At 39.0% G+C, this 17,509-nt stretch overlaps 1 protein-coding gene across 3 annotated transcripts in view; it reads right to left on the reverse strand.

Moving 5' to 3' along the window:
• The window catches only part of LOC136864197 (protein O-linked-mannose beta-1,2-N-acetylglucosaminyltransferase 1), a 652,704-nt gene that overhangs the window by 350,726 nt on the left and 284,469 nt on the right, over positions 1 to 17,509 (reverse strand). For all 3 annotated transcript variants that reach the window (XM_067140873.2, XM_067140872.2, XM_067140875.2), the window contains 2 exons: positions 15,520 to 15,714; positions 8,041 to 8,137 (listed from right to left, as the gene is read on the reverse strand). In XM_067140873.2, the coding sequence (XP_066996974.1) occupies positions 8,041 to 8,137; positions 15,520 to 15,648 (226 nt within the window). In that variant the 5' untranslated portion in view covers positions 15,649 to 15,714. The remainder of the gene's footprint in view (positions 1 to 8,040; positions 8,138 to 15,519; positions 15,715 to 17,509) is intronic.

Raw genomic sequence — 17,509 nt, forward strand, 5'->3', positions numbered from 1 at the left:
TGTACCCTTTATTTACAATCATATTAACGTGATCACCTCAATGAAGATCTTTCCTTATATTAACACCTAGGTACTTACAGTGATCCCCAAAAGGAACGTTCTCCTCATTGATGCAGTAATTAAAACTGCGAGGACTTTTCCTATTTGTGAAACTCACAACCTGACTTTTAACCCCGTTTATCATCATACCATTGCCTGCTGTCCATCTCACAACATTTTCGAGGTCACGCTGCAGTTGCTCACAATCTTGTAACTTATTTATTATTCTGTTCATTAATGATTCCTGGAATATTCTTCTTGTAACCCGTTTCTGCGTTGAAGTACCTATACATACCCTTTCATTTTCACTAAAATTTGTATGACCGCCAATTATGCTTCCCATCATGTTATCCTTAGCCAACTTGTTTGCTAGATTCAATTTCCTTGTAAGTTCCTTCAATTTCTCCTTATTTCCACAACCATTTCTAACTATTTCTTTCCAACCTGCACCGCATTCTCAGTCTCTTTACTTCTGTTATAATATAGTGGACCTTTACCATTCCTTACCACGTTTAAAGGTAGAAACCTACTTTCACATTCCTCAACAATTGCTTTAAACCCATCCCAGAGCCGGTTTTCATTTTTATTTACCGTTTTCCACCGATCATAATTACTTCTTTTAAACTCCCTCATGCCTGTTTCATCAGCCACATGGTACTGAATAATAGTCTTAATTTTTTAACCTTCCTTTCTATCGCAATTATTTTTTACTACAACAAAAACAGCTTCGTGATCACTAATACCACCTATTACTTTGGTTTCTCTATAGAGCTCATCTGGTTTTACCAGCACCACATCCACAATATTCTTCCCTCTAGTTGGTTCCATCAGTTTCTGAATCAGCTGCCATTCCCATATTAACTTATTTGCCATTTATTGGTCGTGCTGCCAGTCGTTCGCATTACCTTCACAGTTGACATTTGGTAAATTGAGATCACCTGCTACAATCACGTTCCTTTCCATATAGTTTCCCACATAGCTGATTATCTTATCAAATAATTCCGGATCAGCAACAGTGCTACCCTTTCCTGGTCTGTACATTCCAAAGACATCAAGTTGCCTATTATCTTTAGCGATGAACCTTACAACTGGAATTTCATGTTTGTCATCTTTAACTTTTTGTATCTTACAAATTCTTCTTTCACCAGAAGGAATACTCCCCCTCCTACCATTCCTATCCTACCTCTACAATACACATTCCAGTTCCGTGAAAATATTTCTCCATTATATCATTTCTCTGCCATGATTCAACTCCTATTACAATATCTGGTAAGTATATATCTATTAAATTACTTAATTCTATTCCTATCTTTACAATACTTCTACAGTTCAGCACTAACATTTTTATGTCATCCCTACTTCACTTCCAGATCCCTGTACCCTTATCACTAGAGTTTGTGGTTTTTAGCATTTGCGGTAAATGCGAAATATGTTGAAACTTTGTCAGTGTAGATGCCTTCATCTTATATGACCCCTACGAGTGGTTTTTAACGATTTTGAATTAGCGATAAAATGTGAAATTGGTTCAAAGTGCAAGATTATACCATTTATGCGAAATAGATGCAAAATTCTCGGTTTTATGCAAAACAAACATATATTTTAACAACGATGGATGTTTCTTAAAAATAAAATATTTGTTGTTAATTTCAGGGGAAAGAATTATTACGGCGTTTTAAATCTTTCAACGTGTGGAATATCTTTCAATGACCAAAGAGCAGTACAAAGAACAACCAAACAAACAGTTAAATAATAATAATAATAATAATAATAATAATAATAATAATAATAATAATAATAATAATAAAAAATTGCAGCCGAACAGCTAAATACACTTTCAAGCACATGCGTTCATTCACTTGGTATTGACCCTTGATCATAGTCGGTTATTCTTGACATAGGTGTTGAGTAGTAGTTCTGTTTTAAAGTACGGTAGCGATTTATTGCCTGGTAGCCATGAGCAGAAGCGAAGTGAAGATCAAACAGCGTGCCAAGAGTTACAAATCGGAACATTTTTATGTAAGCGATACAAATATACTGATGTGCCGACTTGGCAATCAAAGACTTGAATGGAAGAAGAAAGTTGTTTTGTATAAACGCTGCAAAAGCAGAAAGAAAAGGAGCGATTTTTTTCCAACTAGCATGTGAACAGCGTGGCGTCAAGTGTCAAGCCACAACAGCAGAAATGGATAGAAAGAGAAAAAGAGCAAAAATCGAGAAACAAACGTTCGTTGAGGATACTGTGAAGATGTGCCTGCAGACTAATATCCTTATCCACAAGCTGGCCCATCCTGCATTCCGAGACTACCTTGAAAAGTAAGTGCCGATTTCAGATATATTTTTGGACGTTACTTTTATTTTTGTTTAAAATACATTTACACCATTTTGAATGGTATAGCCTACCTTACTGTGAAATATTCATAAACTAGCCTATATCCCCCCCCCCCCCTCATCCCCCAAAAGGAACCATGTGGATGGTTGTTCCGAAGTATTACAATTGCTATACGGCCTTATTGAATTTTAGGTTAAGTCTCTTAAACTTTCAACCAAAAAACCACGTGGATGCATGTTTCCTAATTAATACGACGACTCCACCTGGAATTTAAGCTTAGGTTATTCAAATTTTCAACCAAAAAAAACCACAATCAAATGTGGATGGATGTTATTTTAAAATGCTACATTTTAATAGATCATCTAGGATGTAAAATAATAGCTTGTTTTGATGTAAATTTACACAATTGGAAGTTTATAGGGGAAAGCTTCAAAACTTGCTAGGCCAGCACTACACCAAATGTTTAAGTATTTGTCCTTAGCTCTAAACTTTATTATTATTATTATTATTATTATTATTATTATTATTATTAGCATGTTTAACGAAATGTTACTGCCCCATAGGTACGTCTCTGGATCAGGAGATTTGTCTCAAGGTAGTACCCTTAGTAGAGATCATGTTCCATGTTGCGGAGATTCAGCAAGGGCAGAGGTGAATGCTGCATTGGACGCCAAGTCCACTGCAATAATCGCAGATGAGACTTCGGACAACCGAGGCAGACGTGTCTTTGCTGTTATATTCAGCATGGTCACACCAACTGCAGAACAACAGTTTATTTGGCAAACAATATGAAGAAAGAGGAAATTTAAGGTGCATTTTAAACAGTGTATGCTTAAATGCATAACTAAGCTCTCGAAGCACATGGGCGTCAGTGATACTAACGTATTTTTCAACGAGATGTGCAATTTATTTATTCCTGCAGTTGGAGGACAAAACAGTGCTCTGGAACCCAAATCACTTGTGCTTTTGAAGTGTCACTATTGATCAGTTTGTTGAGGGCTGCGAGGCAAATCACCAACAGATGCTGCAGAACATTAAAATGGAAGAAAACACTGACACTCTTCAAATGTTGATGAAAATTAGGTTGAAGTTTCCTACCTTTGCCTCTGCAGTACTGCAGTGCATTTGGGCCCCTACGAACAGTGTCGACGTAGAGAGTTTTTTTTAGTAAGTAGAATATGACCGTCACTGATAGGCGGTCTCGAGTGAAGGAGGATACCATTCAAACAATTGGCATATTGTACTTCAATCACCATTGAAATTCCTCTTCCTTTTAGGTGTGTTGTACTGTGATAAATGAATATGCTCAGAATAGTATTTTTCACTTTGAAATTGTGTTTGTAAATTTGTAAATATGCATATTCATGTGTGTGTTATTACTTCATGCAGTCTTGATGTTGATGTATGTCTTATTTTCCCTAGTGTAGTCAAAACTGCATGACGAGCAATGTGTGAAGGAAGTATGATTTTTTTTGCTATTTGCTTTACGTCGCACCAACACAGATAGGTCTTATGGCGACGATGGGACAGGAAAGACCTAGGAATTGGAAGGAAGCAGCTGTAGCCTTAAGGTACAGCCTGGTGTGAACATGGGAAACCATGGAAAACCATCTTCAGGGCTGCCGACAGTGGGGCTCGAACCCACTATCTCCCGATTACTGGATACTGGCCACACTTAAGCGACTGCAGCTATCGAGCTCGGTGAAGTATGATTTTACTCCCAACTCTTGTATGTGCAATTTTGCAAATTACACCTATTTTTAACAAATTTGCTACAAAACGCTAAATTTGAGAATTATAGATGCTACAAAATGCTAAATTTGAAAATCAAAACGCTAAATCTCTGATTTTTAAATGCTATAAACCACGAACTCTACTTATCACCGCTCAATAGACCACCCTGTTTCCCTGAATGTACCTCCCTATAACCCTTATAAACAAATTTCCTAACTTATATGTACCACTGCGGTTTAAGTGAAGGCCATCTGAGCACAGATCCCTATCTCCTACCCACTCATTAGGATCTAGAAATCTCACTCCCAGTTTCCCACATACCCACTCCATAGACTCGTTTCAATCCCCAAACACTTTCCAGTCTGTATCCCTCCTACACAGCATTTCACTGATAACAATCTCTGCCCCACTGTCGGCAGCCCTGAAGATGGTTTTCCGTGGTTTCCCATTTTCACACCAATCAAATGCCGGGGCTGTACCTTAATTAAGGCCACGGCCGCTTCCTTCCAATTCCTAGGCCTTCCCTACCCCATCGTCGCCACAAGACATATCTGTGTCGGTGCGACGTGAAGCTTCTCTGCTTCCTTAAACTTAACCCGCGCTGCATTTACCAGATCCACACATCCACAACTATGTTGGTACTTATACCTGCTTGCCTTACGTTGTTTACACCAACGTGGAACTCTACCACCTTCTCCTTTCCCTCCTCGTCCTCTTCTACTTTCCTCAACATCTGCCTCAACCTAATTCCTGGATAACATTCTAACCTGGTTCCCTTTCTTACACACACATTCCCCACATGTTTAACAATAGAATCCCCCATGAACAGAGCCTCAACCCTACCCACCTCATTGGATCCCTTCCCCTCCTGGTCAGCCCTATCTTTCCTCACTGCTGCAGAAGCTACTTCCTCCTCCCTTTTCTCCCTCCCATGACCCCGTTTGCCCTGTCTTTTCATATCCTCTGTTCTACATTTCCCTTTCCTACCTTTTCCTTTTCTCCTACTTCCACACTTCTCAAAAATAGTTCCCTGTTCCTCATTTTCCCTCTGTTGTTCTACCTGCAGTGACTTGTACCAATTTCTCACAGACATCTGTCCTGAATTCTGATCCTGAATAGAGCCCTTAGAATGCAATCCCCTTCCCCTTAAAACATTAGACCATCTGTTTTCTACAATTCCCCCCTTTCCTTCCCATCCCTCTTTTACATCTACTGTATCCTGTACATTGTTTGAGGGAGGCCTACTTTCCTTCCTGTCCTGTGAGAGAATTCTAATTATCTCCCTCAAACTCTCCAACTCTTCCCTCATACTCCTTAACGCCTGGCCACACCCACAGTTCCTATACTTGCACTCCTTTGCCATTCTTTACAGAATAATGAAAAGAAAAGAAAAAGAAAATAACTTATTCTGTGCAAAATAAAAACGAAAGGAAAGAAATATTGTCTAGCACAGTACACAAAGATCACATGACAATAAGGTAATTAATATAGGCTACTATGACTATACTACAATACTACTTAGCTGTACTAAATTTTCATCGTACAACATCCTAACAGGATGAAAACTGCTGTTAATTACTGAAAACCGAAAGGAATACACAAGAATTACACAATTCTAAACTGCAGTTAAATCTACCCTAATTACTACAACAGATTTCTAGTAAGAGTTACTACAGATACTTCTACTATACTACACAAATATTTCAGAGTAATAGAATAAGCACACTAATTTCTAATAAGATACTACAATACACTACAATAATTTTAAACTACGTTCAGACATATCCTAATTACAATAGGTTATTACTAAGCACAGACAGAAATGGAAATTACAATTAAAGTTTGAAATTATCAAAGATTACCGACAAAGCTGAATGCGTAGACAGATTATTATTAGTACTATTTTATCCTAATATGCTCTAATAGAAATGAAAACTGCAGTTTTGTTAAATGCTGAAGGAGCAAGAGGGCTACCGTACACAAAGATACACACAAATATATCTGGCAAGATACTATCTAATATACTGTACTGTATCTACACTACAGTTCTTAATTGAAATGCTGTTATGTTATTTTTACACTGGTGGATTACTATTATTTTCCTTACTATGCGGGACGGAGAATAAGAGTGTCCTCAAATGCTGAAAAATAAGAGGTTGACTACAATAATTTCTCTAAAAAACTTTTGTCGAACTATGCCGGGGACTTGAATTGCAATTATTGGGATATAGGAATTTGATTAACTTTTACTTGATGAATAATCGAAGATGCAAAGTACAAAGTATGCTGAGGGTTTGGAACTACAAACTCTCAGAATATTGTAATCAGCTGATTCTTGTATTATTGTTTACTCAGCTACCCTCTACTCTTAATCCACTTAATAACAATGAAAAAAGCAAGATATGTTAACTGTTATGACTACCGGTATGTGAAGATAACAGTGCGTAGAACAGAACGCTTTGGAATTGAAAATGGGCTAAAACAAGGGAGTGTATTGTCACCTTTCCTCTTCATAATGGTGGTGGATGACATTGTAGAAGCAGTAAGGGAAGAATATAGAGGGGAAAGAACGAATGTAATGATGATGTAATATGGGGAGAAGATGAGGAGGAGGTACAACAATAGCTGAATGTACTGAAGAGAAGGATTGAACAATGGGGATTGAGGATTAACGTGGAGAAGACCAAGACAATGGCGATGAGCAGAGGAAGCAAAAAAGGAGAAGGAGCTATCAAAACTGGAAACAAGGAACTGGAAATAGTAGAACACTTCCCCAGGAAGTGAACTGACAGAAAATGGAAGAGTGGATACAGAAATGAATAGAAGGATACAACTGGGGAGTGCCTTTTACCACCAGGTACAGAGATTAATATGGAATAAAGATGTACCAATTAAGGGTAAAGAAGTAATGTACAAGGGATAATACTTACCTACTGTATAATGACGTATGCAACAGAAACCTAGACAATGACTCAGAGAGATGAGAATGAAGTACAGGCAGCTGAAATTAAATTGACCATGCTGAATGGTTCACACAATTGGGGTGCTGGCCTTCTGACCCCAACTTGGCAAATTCGATCCTGGTTCAGTCGGGTGGTATTTGAAGGCGATCAAATATATCAACCACATAACGGCACGTAAAAGAACTCCTGTGGGACAAAATTTTGGCACCTCAGTGTCTCCGGAAGCTGTCAATACTATTTAGTGGGACGTAAAAGAAATGAAATTAAATTCCTGTGGAGTATGGTACAGAACTGAAGGAGGGATAGAGTGAGAAATGAAGACATGTGAAAAGAGCTAAGTGTGCAAAACTCAAATGACAAACTGGAACAGAACAGATTGATGTGGTTTGGACATGTCAAGCAGATGAAAAAAGAAAAACTACCAAGACGAGCATTGGAAAAATGGATGAAATGGAAGAGAGGATGAGGGAGACCAATATTACTATGGATGGACTCTGTGAAGAACAGCATAAGACAACGGAACCTGGATTGGAACACAGTGTTGTATGAGGAATGGTGGAGAGACAGGACAAAGTGAAGAGGAAACATATTTGCCCCCACCCGGTGTCAACTGGAAAAGGGGAATTGATGATGATGATGATGATTATAATTAATTTCTCTGGCTTGGGACTGGTTAGTTGTGTTATCCGCATTTATCTTCAACTACATACAACATATCACACTACTGACAACCCCAGGAACTCGCATTAGTGAATACATCCCTCCACATAGGGTTGACATCAGGCTGTAAAACTAGGCCACATCCACATCATTTGCCAATCCCTATAAATTGGGGGAATAAAGGCCACGAGAAGACTACCACGGAATCGTAGAAACAATGAACATTAGTTTTATATGGAAATTTGATCACAATGCATGCTTGTTAATAAAGTTAAGCATGGAAAATGATTTCAACTGTAATTCATAAGTGCATACCTGCATGAAGTGCTTCTTCCTGTAGACGACGACTAGTGTCCAAGATGAACATCACGTTGATGCCAATGGTGATAAGGAGTACTATTACCAATAGACCCTGTAAGGTAAATAAGAATTGTTTGCCACAGTAGCACACTATGTTATTTCATGTAGTGGTTAAAGACATCTCGGCTATCAGCCCAATATTTGTGTATTTAAATACTGTCTCATAACCATTCTTATTATAATTCTCTGCAGTGGTGTGTATAAATATAATTACTTGGATACTAATAAGGTGTGATTAAACTTCAAAGAATGAGCAGATTACAGAAAATCTACTGCAAGATATATTTAGAAATTAACTGTTAATACAATAAAATCAAAGTATGCTGACTACCAGAAGAACTTTCGCTTGTATTCCTGACAATGTGTACACTGCATTCAGACCCTGAAACTAGTATAAAATTTTTGTAAGTGAAGGGAATTGAATGTGGACCAACCAGATGGCAAGCAACAAAGTTAAACCGATATGTAGTGATATGTAGCTTATTGCAAATTTAACACAAATAACTATATTGTTGCATCAATTATGTTCTATGATAGAGATTTATCCATCAGATTTCTTAAAAAATAGAACAATCATGCTTTTAGGGCTGCAGGATTACTGTCAATCAATTGTGATAAAAAACCTTGTTGCGCACTACAATGTGTCAGTAGTTCGGAAGAAATATTACTAATGACATCTCAAGCACTTGCACATCACTCACAGTAATATTTAATTAATAAAACATAGCAGTCTGTATCATCTACACAGAGAAACTTTGAAATTACGATATCTGATTTTACGTTTTACCCGATCATGCGTCATAAAATGTAAGTCTGTGTAATCAATGTAAAAGTTTCCTTGAACTTACATTTTCTTGATTTTATGATTTTCCCAAAAATAAGCTAGGATTCTGAAGTCCCGCTGTAAGGAACGATCTTGACCATGTGAGTTATTGGGTGGAATATACCACGTATTAGACCCTGTTTTCCCCCCCACATTTACAGCCACAAAATATAAATGGGGGTCCAATTTCCGATAACCTCAAATTTTGTGCGGTGAACAAATGAGTTCCCAGCTGGTGTATGTGTAGCAGAAGCCACTCCTTCTGAATAAAGCCATGTTGTTGAAAGCGTGCCAAACCACCAGCTGATAACTAGCGTATGTTACGAGTTGTATTTCCGAATGTAATACATAGTGACTGGAAGCACTCTTTTGATAACGGCGGCTGTTGAAAGCCAGACCCTTATTTTTAAGTACAGGGTCTTTTCTTTTGGCTCGCTCCGTATGTCAGGGGAACATGCATGGAAGGCGATAGCGTGGCCGGGTGACTCATTTGCTTCATGGCTGGCTAAGATGATCTAATGCAGTATGGTAGAGATAACCATTGCTTCACAGCAATAGTTTAGTTTAACATCTGTGGTACTGGTAGCATGTTCAATATGTTCACTTTAATATAGCGTCATTTCTGTAGGAATATTAAAGTATTTGTGTGTTTAATGAGTGATGTATACAGTAGAACAGCGTGTATTCATTGTGTTGTGCTATGCGAAGCGTTCTTCTTATACAGAGTGCCGCTTCCGATTCATTTGCGAATTTTCTGACATCCTTCCTCCCCACAGGAGTACGGTACATAAATTAGTAAAGAAGTTCCACACCACCGGGACTATTCTTAACAAGAAATCACGCAGGAGACGAACCGTTTTAACAGAGGAAAAGTTTGATGAAATAGGAGCTCCCTTGGAAACAACTCCAACAAAATCCCTGACACACCTTGCCGTACAAGCTAATGGATGGTGTGAATAAAAATGAGTCTAAGCGAGTGAGCGTGTGCTCGCTGAGTGCCTGAGTGTCTTCCTGCCGATGAGCTTCCACTCCGCATTTGCGGTGAATAAAAATATAGAGCAAAAGCACAGCGTACACTCGAGGGTCTGGAGCAACCACTCAGTGTCACTGATCAAGGTCGTGCACGTGCCATGTTTATAACACCTTAGACTGTAATAACACTTCGATGACTTCTGGGTAGTTCAGTGCAGACGACAGTGTGGAATTTCAGTCCCCTTTTATCTCCATTTTAAAAGAACACACAATTATGTTTTCAAAGTCACAGTTACCGGATAAGAAGCACAAGAAAACAAGTGCAATAACTGCAGTTCAGTGTGAACTACTCGCTAAATTTAACTTAAACATTTCCGTCCAACAACTGTCTGATTGGCTGAATGGTCAGCATTGAGGCCTTCGGTTCAGAGGGTCCCGGCTGGGTCAGGGATTTTAATCGCCTCTGATTAATTCTTCTGGCCCGGAGACTGGGTGTTTGTGTTTGTCCCAACACTTTTCTCTTCATATTCACACAACACAACACAACACAACACAACACAACACAACACAACACAACACAACACAACACAACACACTACGCTACCAACCATCACAGAAACACGCAATAGTGATTACATCCCTCTATCTAGGGTTGGCGTCAGCAAGAGCATTCGGCTGTAAAACAGGGCCAAATCCACAGGTGCGACACAGTTCGCACCCTGGACCCCACATGGGTGGGAAAAGTGGTAGAAGGAGCAGAATAATTTCCATCCAAGAACTGTTGGTAAAAAATTACAAAACATGAAAGCAAGACTGAAATATAAAGTAGAATTAAAGCATACGGGAAACAAATGCATATCATTAAAATAATTGGAGAAGCGGCTGATGAATCTGATGCAGGGGAAGAATAACCCCACCATCGGCCGTCTGAAAGGTAGGAAATCATAGCCTGAACATTACGACATTAATAAAGTGAGGAAAATGGTAGGCCTATAATGCAAATAACAAATATTAATTATGATGAAAATAATATATTGACAATTGAATGAATTGCAGGACCGGATGTGTTGGCTGTGCGGTTAAGGGCGCGCAGCTGTGAGCTTGCATCCGAGAGATACTGGGTTCGATCCCCACCGTCAGCATCCTTGAAGATGGTTGTCCGTGGTTTCCCATTTTCACACTAGGCAAACGCTGGGGTTGAACCTTAATTAAGGCCACGACCGCTCCCTTCCTACAGAGGCGTCACAATTCTGCAAACATCGGAGTTTCTCCAAATTCGGGAATCATAGACAGAGTCAGGCCGTGGTACATCTGCACTGGTTGAATTCTTCCTTTCCATTGCAAGTGGCCTGTACATTAATGCTAGTGATGCATTTTCTGTAAATGTAGTCATTCCCATGGACATGTGGCTTCTGAATGTGTACATGAGTACAGTCTACAGTTCTGACAGCATAAGGGAAGCTCAAACGTTCTTGCCACTTAGTCCGTGCTTCCTGCATCTAAGCAACATTTGCTGGAATTTTATCTAATAATCTGCTTTCATTTCTGTTCATGTCAAAACCTGTGAAAATGTTTTTGACACAGTTCTCCGAGATGTCTTCACCAACTCCGCTCTGAAACCCAGAGTCACCAACATAATATGCTCCGCTAACCATTCAGCATGCTCCTTGAAAATCCACAGCCTGTTTCCAGTCATCTGACCGGGTCAGGAATGGAATGAATGAAGCGGTGAGGATAGGAATTGTGCCGGCTGCCAAAGCCTATCACACTCCTCTGGGGCAATGATTGATGACTGACAGATGAAATCTAATGATATTGGAGAGTGCTGCTGGAATGGAAGATGACAGGAAAATCTTGAGTACCCGGAGAAAAACCTGTCCCGCCTTCGCTTGGTCCAGTACAAATCCCACATGGAGTGGCCGAGATTTGAACCACGAAACCTAAAGGTGAAAGGCCGGTGCGCTGCCATCTGAGCCACAGAGGCTCTTCACCATGCTCCTTAGTGGATCTTTGTAACACACTGTAATCAAGTTGAAATGATTCTCTGCAAAGTTTATATAATTTTCTTTTCCGATTAACCACCACCATTACCTCTGCCATGTTATTGAACTTGACACTATCATTTGGAGTCACCTACCGAATTAGCTCAAGGAAACATGAGCAGGCGCTTACCGGAAAGAGTGCCTGCTTTATCTTTATTCACCAGAAATCTGGAGCGCCCACTGCTACTCGAGCGACTGGAGTGTGTGTTCAAGGTCACAGGTCTGCTGTGAGCGACTGCTTCCGACAAGCGGTTTTTATTCACCTCATTGAGAGTACCTGCTCTAAATTCACGAGTAAAGAGTGTGTGCTCATTTTTATTCACACCACCCAATGTGTCATTATCTCCTGCCCACAAAGCAAAACCGTACAAAGCCACCCCTGCCCAATATTTAAGAGGACCTGACAGTTTTGCTAGGGTTCGGTATTGTAACTGGTTGCTTCAGTCAGTTCACGATGGGTATGTTGACCCATAACTTTTATTTTATAGTGATGAAGCATGGCTACACTTAAGTGGCTACGTTAATAGTTAAAACAATCACTAATGGTGTGCAGAAAATCCCCAGGAAGTGCATGTCTGTCCACTTCATGATGTAAAGATAGGAGTTTGGTGTGCAGTAAGTGCTTGCAGAATTATAGGCCCTATATTTTTATGCGAAACAATAAATTCTGATCGATATATAGGGTGTAACAAAAATGTACGGGACAAATTGCAGGACACATTCCTCACATGTAGACAAAGAAATTATGTTACATGAACATGGGTCCGGAAGCACTTTGTTTCCATGTTACACTGCATTTTCTTCAACTCATTAATCATGGGAAATGTGCACTCTTGGTTATGTCTGGTAACGGCATCATTATTGTAGGTGCACTGCCAGTGTTTTGTTTTACATGTCCCTGTTGCCATGCGACTTATGCCATTGCTTGTTTACAGATAACAACTGTTCCAGTGATCAGTACAACCTTGACAAGCATGTATCAAAGCTCACGGAGGGCATATTGAACATCTCCTGTGAGAAAGAGTTACATGTGGTATGCTGGTACATTATATTCTTGTGTGTTTCCCATGATTAATGAGTTGAAAACAATGAGGTGTAACTTGGAAACAAGGTATAATTTCTTCATCTATGCATGAGGAATGTGCCTACAATTTGTGACGTACATTTTTTTGTTACACCCTGTATAGACGTCATTCTCAGACCATTCTTTCAAGAGCTGACGGAAGAAGAAAGGAGTAATGGTTACTTTATGCAAGATAATGCGACGGCACACAATGCTAATCGGTCTATGGAGGTAATACAGGAAGTTTTTGAAGATTGTGTGGTTAATTATCCCATTAGATCTCCTGATTTAAATCCCTGTGATTATTACCTGTGGGGGATGCTGAAGGGAAAAGTATATGTGAACAACCCTCACACAAGAGAAGAACTACAAGAGAACATTACACAAGTTATTTCGAACATCACACGGGCTGAGATTCGGCGAGTGTCTGCAAACCTATTTACGAGGTTTCAGGCATGTTTGACAGCTGAGGGACAACATTTTGAATATCAAATGTAATGCCAGGTAGGTTTTAGATTAATAGTTTCACTAGAAATGGATTTCTGTAAGTGTGAATTGCTGTGAGTAGTGGAGAGGAAAAGCATGCGTTATACCAGCTAGTGACAGAGTGTCATTGCACCAGCCGCGCCGTTCTCTGAGTGGTGCTGCGAAACGAGCTAAAAAAGACTCTGTATATTTCACGCTTGTTCTCTACATTTATCACAACAGGATTGACCTAAACAGCTGTAAATGAGCTATAAGAGAGACCGCATTGTTTAAGTTAGGTATGCTATCATCCGGATATTGCCAAAAGTTCCACGGCGGAAAGAATAAAAATAAATAACAGGAAAGTTTGCCACATTTATGGATATCTACAGGTGTGGCGGTAATGCATTTATTGTCATAATGTTTAATTTCATACGTTTGTTGTCTCCCACTTTTTATTAACGCACACCCTGGTATGTTTTGTTTGGAGTCTCCGAAAATCGTTGAAAGTTAGTGGGGACATAAAAAAATCAATATTATAATTATTATCTGTTAGGTACGTTGGCGAATAAAACAATTGTGATTGTATTGTTTTTATCACATTTTAAACCTACTTCTCTCCCAAAAACCCTATATTGGCCCGAGTTATGAGATATTAAACGATCACTTTGTTAATGATCTCGCCTGCCTATATTAATAGGCCTAGCAACAACCGTGAATATTTCTTAACCAAAGTGAGCTCGTTTCCTCATCCAGAGGTGGTGCAGCTCTTTCTTAGACAGGCCCCACAGTGGAAGGGAGTTGCTTGTACCATTTTTACCGTAAATTAACTTTCCTGCCATTTGTAAATCTCTGGCAATATGGTACTGGGAATCAAACTCAGGCTCCCAAGAACGGCAGCTAATTGTGCTAACCAGTACGCTGGCGGACATTCTTAACTACAAAACACACACATATATACATGAGTGATGCATGCTTGCAATGCGGGGGTTGGACATGAAACTGTTCACCTATTTGTGCGACGTCATCAGAGCTGCAGTAGGCCTATACTACGGAGGCGGACATTTCTTAACTACGAAAGACAGGTGTACCACATGACTTCGACACGTGTTTTCATTGCGTGGGTCGTACGGACAAAACTATTCACAAATTTGTGTGATGTCATCAGAGCTGCATACGGCTTGTACCTGCTTCGAAGAGGAATCATTGTTCTTCTCTGACGAATTACGTTGGGGGTCTTGTATGCGAGATCTATTTTTTTCATTTTTTTCATCTTGAAAAGCCAAGCAGGGGTCTAATATGCGAGAGGGCCTAATACATGAGTAAATACGGTAATACATGCTTCTCTACTGGTGAGCAGAATGAACTGAAATGTTTGCGGCATTATGTGCATTCTAATTGGCAGTTGTGGAGAACAATGGCAATAATCGATACATCACTGAGTGAGCTATATGGTTTCTTTTTCATAAACAAATTAGAACAAAAACAAGTTAAACATTCTAGATAGGGTATAAACTCCTTTACATTAAACCAATGCAAATTATTCTCCCCCATTCTTCCCTCGTATTGAAGAGTGGAACTGGTGAGAAAATAAATCAAGAGACAAGAAAATACAATAACTTAAATGAAATCAAATTGAGGAAAACTCCACCCAGTCAGAAATCCACTAACAGAATTAAGTGGAAAGAGCAATTCTTGAATATTTTGCACCCATTAGAACAAACAAAATTAAAACTTGGCCACATCCCATGACAACATTCAGCACAAAAATGACAGGAAATGGATAATGTCAATACAACAATAAATTACCACTCTCTGTTAGTATTATGTAACAACTGACATTACGATCTTAGTCCCAGGAACTCGCAGTTATACAATCAATCCAAAACATGGGTACTTGAATTTCCATTTCAAAAAACCTACATGAATAGGTTGGGATTTCAACTGTGACTGCCTCGATGATTAACCAGTGGCTGTGCCAATCGGTTATCACATCCCCAATACTAGGTTTCAAAAAGTGGAATTAGGCATGCAGGTGGGTTAGTTCACATTCAGCATTCACCTCTTACCTGGAATATCTTAGTTAAGATTCGACGGCGGCCTAGTGGACGTGATATAAAGGCCTGTGGGTTGTAAAGGCCAAGTCCTCGTTTTGGAATGAAGGGTTGGGCACGAGGATTAGGTTGCCACGACTCCATAATGTAGTTTAGGGCAACTGTAGTGGTGTAGAACAGTCACATAGGTCTCTCTCTACTCATCTGTTCCTGCAAATCAATCACAATTCCCTTATCTGTTCAGGTTTAAAGTAAAAAAGATATACCTAAAAATTAAGGAGTAAATACATGATGAAATCCACCACTGTCAAGAGTAAAATTTGTGTCATGCAAGCCACTTAAAAAAAATTTATTAGGTATTCCTTTAACAAAATTAGCCATGTCTCTACTCTAAACACAAGCTTGGACAGAATTATTAAAACATTATTTAAAAAGAGTCTGATCAATTTCTAGCTCCATTTCTCCAATCATGGCTACTGGGCAAAAGTTACGCCTGTAAAAAGCAATAACAATCATCATCTACAAAAGGAAACCATGATGTTGGATTGCCTTTTTTACTTAAAACCACATAGATTTCAACAAGTCTCATACCATAGAAGGTATGCTTAAACTAGAGAAATTTCTAAAGTACAAACTCAATGTTAAAAAAAAAATCTTTTAAAAATGTGAATTTCAAAATCTAAAATAAGGTACTCATCAATATCCAACCCCATATAGCAAGCCACCACCGAGTTTTACACAATTATGCAATTGCAAAAGGTTATAGCTATTGTGATAGTACATATACCACACTCCTGCATTATATAATTGATCATTACGTCTATTCTGTATTTATTAATTTCATATGCTAAATGTAGATGCTGGAAAGTTGTCCATAGTAGATGATATATTTGTAGAGTATGTGGAAAAATCAAGGCTAACTATATCTTGGAAAGTTACGCGAGTCATCGGACAGAACCTAATGCTTGCCAAGTTTTGGGTATGGCAAGTTCGTTGATATGAGCCCCATAGCAAGCCACCTGTAAGTGCAGATCTCTCCATACTGGATGCAGTGAACATCATGACAAGATCGATGGGTAAGGTGGAGGCCCATATAAGGCTCCGTTTGACACGGTCCAAGAACTGTTATTTTGGGTCTATTATCAATGCTTCATTGGCAAGTGTTCGTTGTCCAGTTGTCTATTGTACAGAGTTCATGGGCTGACTAAGGTCCAGTATCTACTGGCTGCTGTCTGATAGATTGTATGTGTTATTGAACTGCTATGAGACATAGCTAAGTCTTCTAAAAGAGACAATGTGCGTTATTGAGAAGTGAACAGTATGATTATGTTAATTGCACGAAGTATTGAAGTGTGTTGCCATTGCCTATCTGATTCTATAAATAGTAGAAGATTGTAGTGCTCAATTTCTCATGTATTTATTTCAGCTTTAGACTTGTGTTTATATGTTAATGTGTTAGAGGAAAACTTTCCAGTCCAGTTCATTTATTTTGAAGGGTTGTTTATATGTTTATTACAAGAGTCTGATGAAGTGGATCTCCATGTATTCTGTCATGTTAGAAGTCGCTGCCACCATATTAGGCGGGTCAGAGAAATTACGCTGTTGCCAATTTATATAGCAACTAGCGAAGAAATGTCTAACTGAACACATAATTTCAGAGCGCAAGGCAGTTTGTTCTCTCTCAAGCTCCTCGTGTTACCTCACACAATGTTCCAAAACAAATTATACTACAAGCTTCTGAAAAGACTGCTGATTTCAGTGGTGCAACTATTTTCCATATAAACCACTTAAAATAATTATTAAGAAAGAAAACTTGAACAAGTAAATTAAAATGTGTAGAATCATGCATGGAAAATTTCAGCAGCGGCCACGTTTTTGTTTCTTGAGCCAATAAACTTTTGCCTTCAGAATAAATTTAGAAAATAGTCAGATTTAATTCTTTTATTTAAACATATTTCTGTGAGTCTTTTTGATTTCCTGGAAAATGGTCCGGAAAGCAATCAGA

Source organism: Anabrus simplex, chromosome 2, assembly GCF_040414725.1.
Source record: "Anabrus simplex isolate iqAnaSimp1 chromosome 2, ASM4041472v1, whole genome shotgun sequence".
Taxonomy (NCBI): Eukaryota; Metazoa; Arthropoda; class Insecta; order Orthoptera; family Tettigoniidae; genus Anabrus; species Anabrus simplex.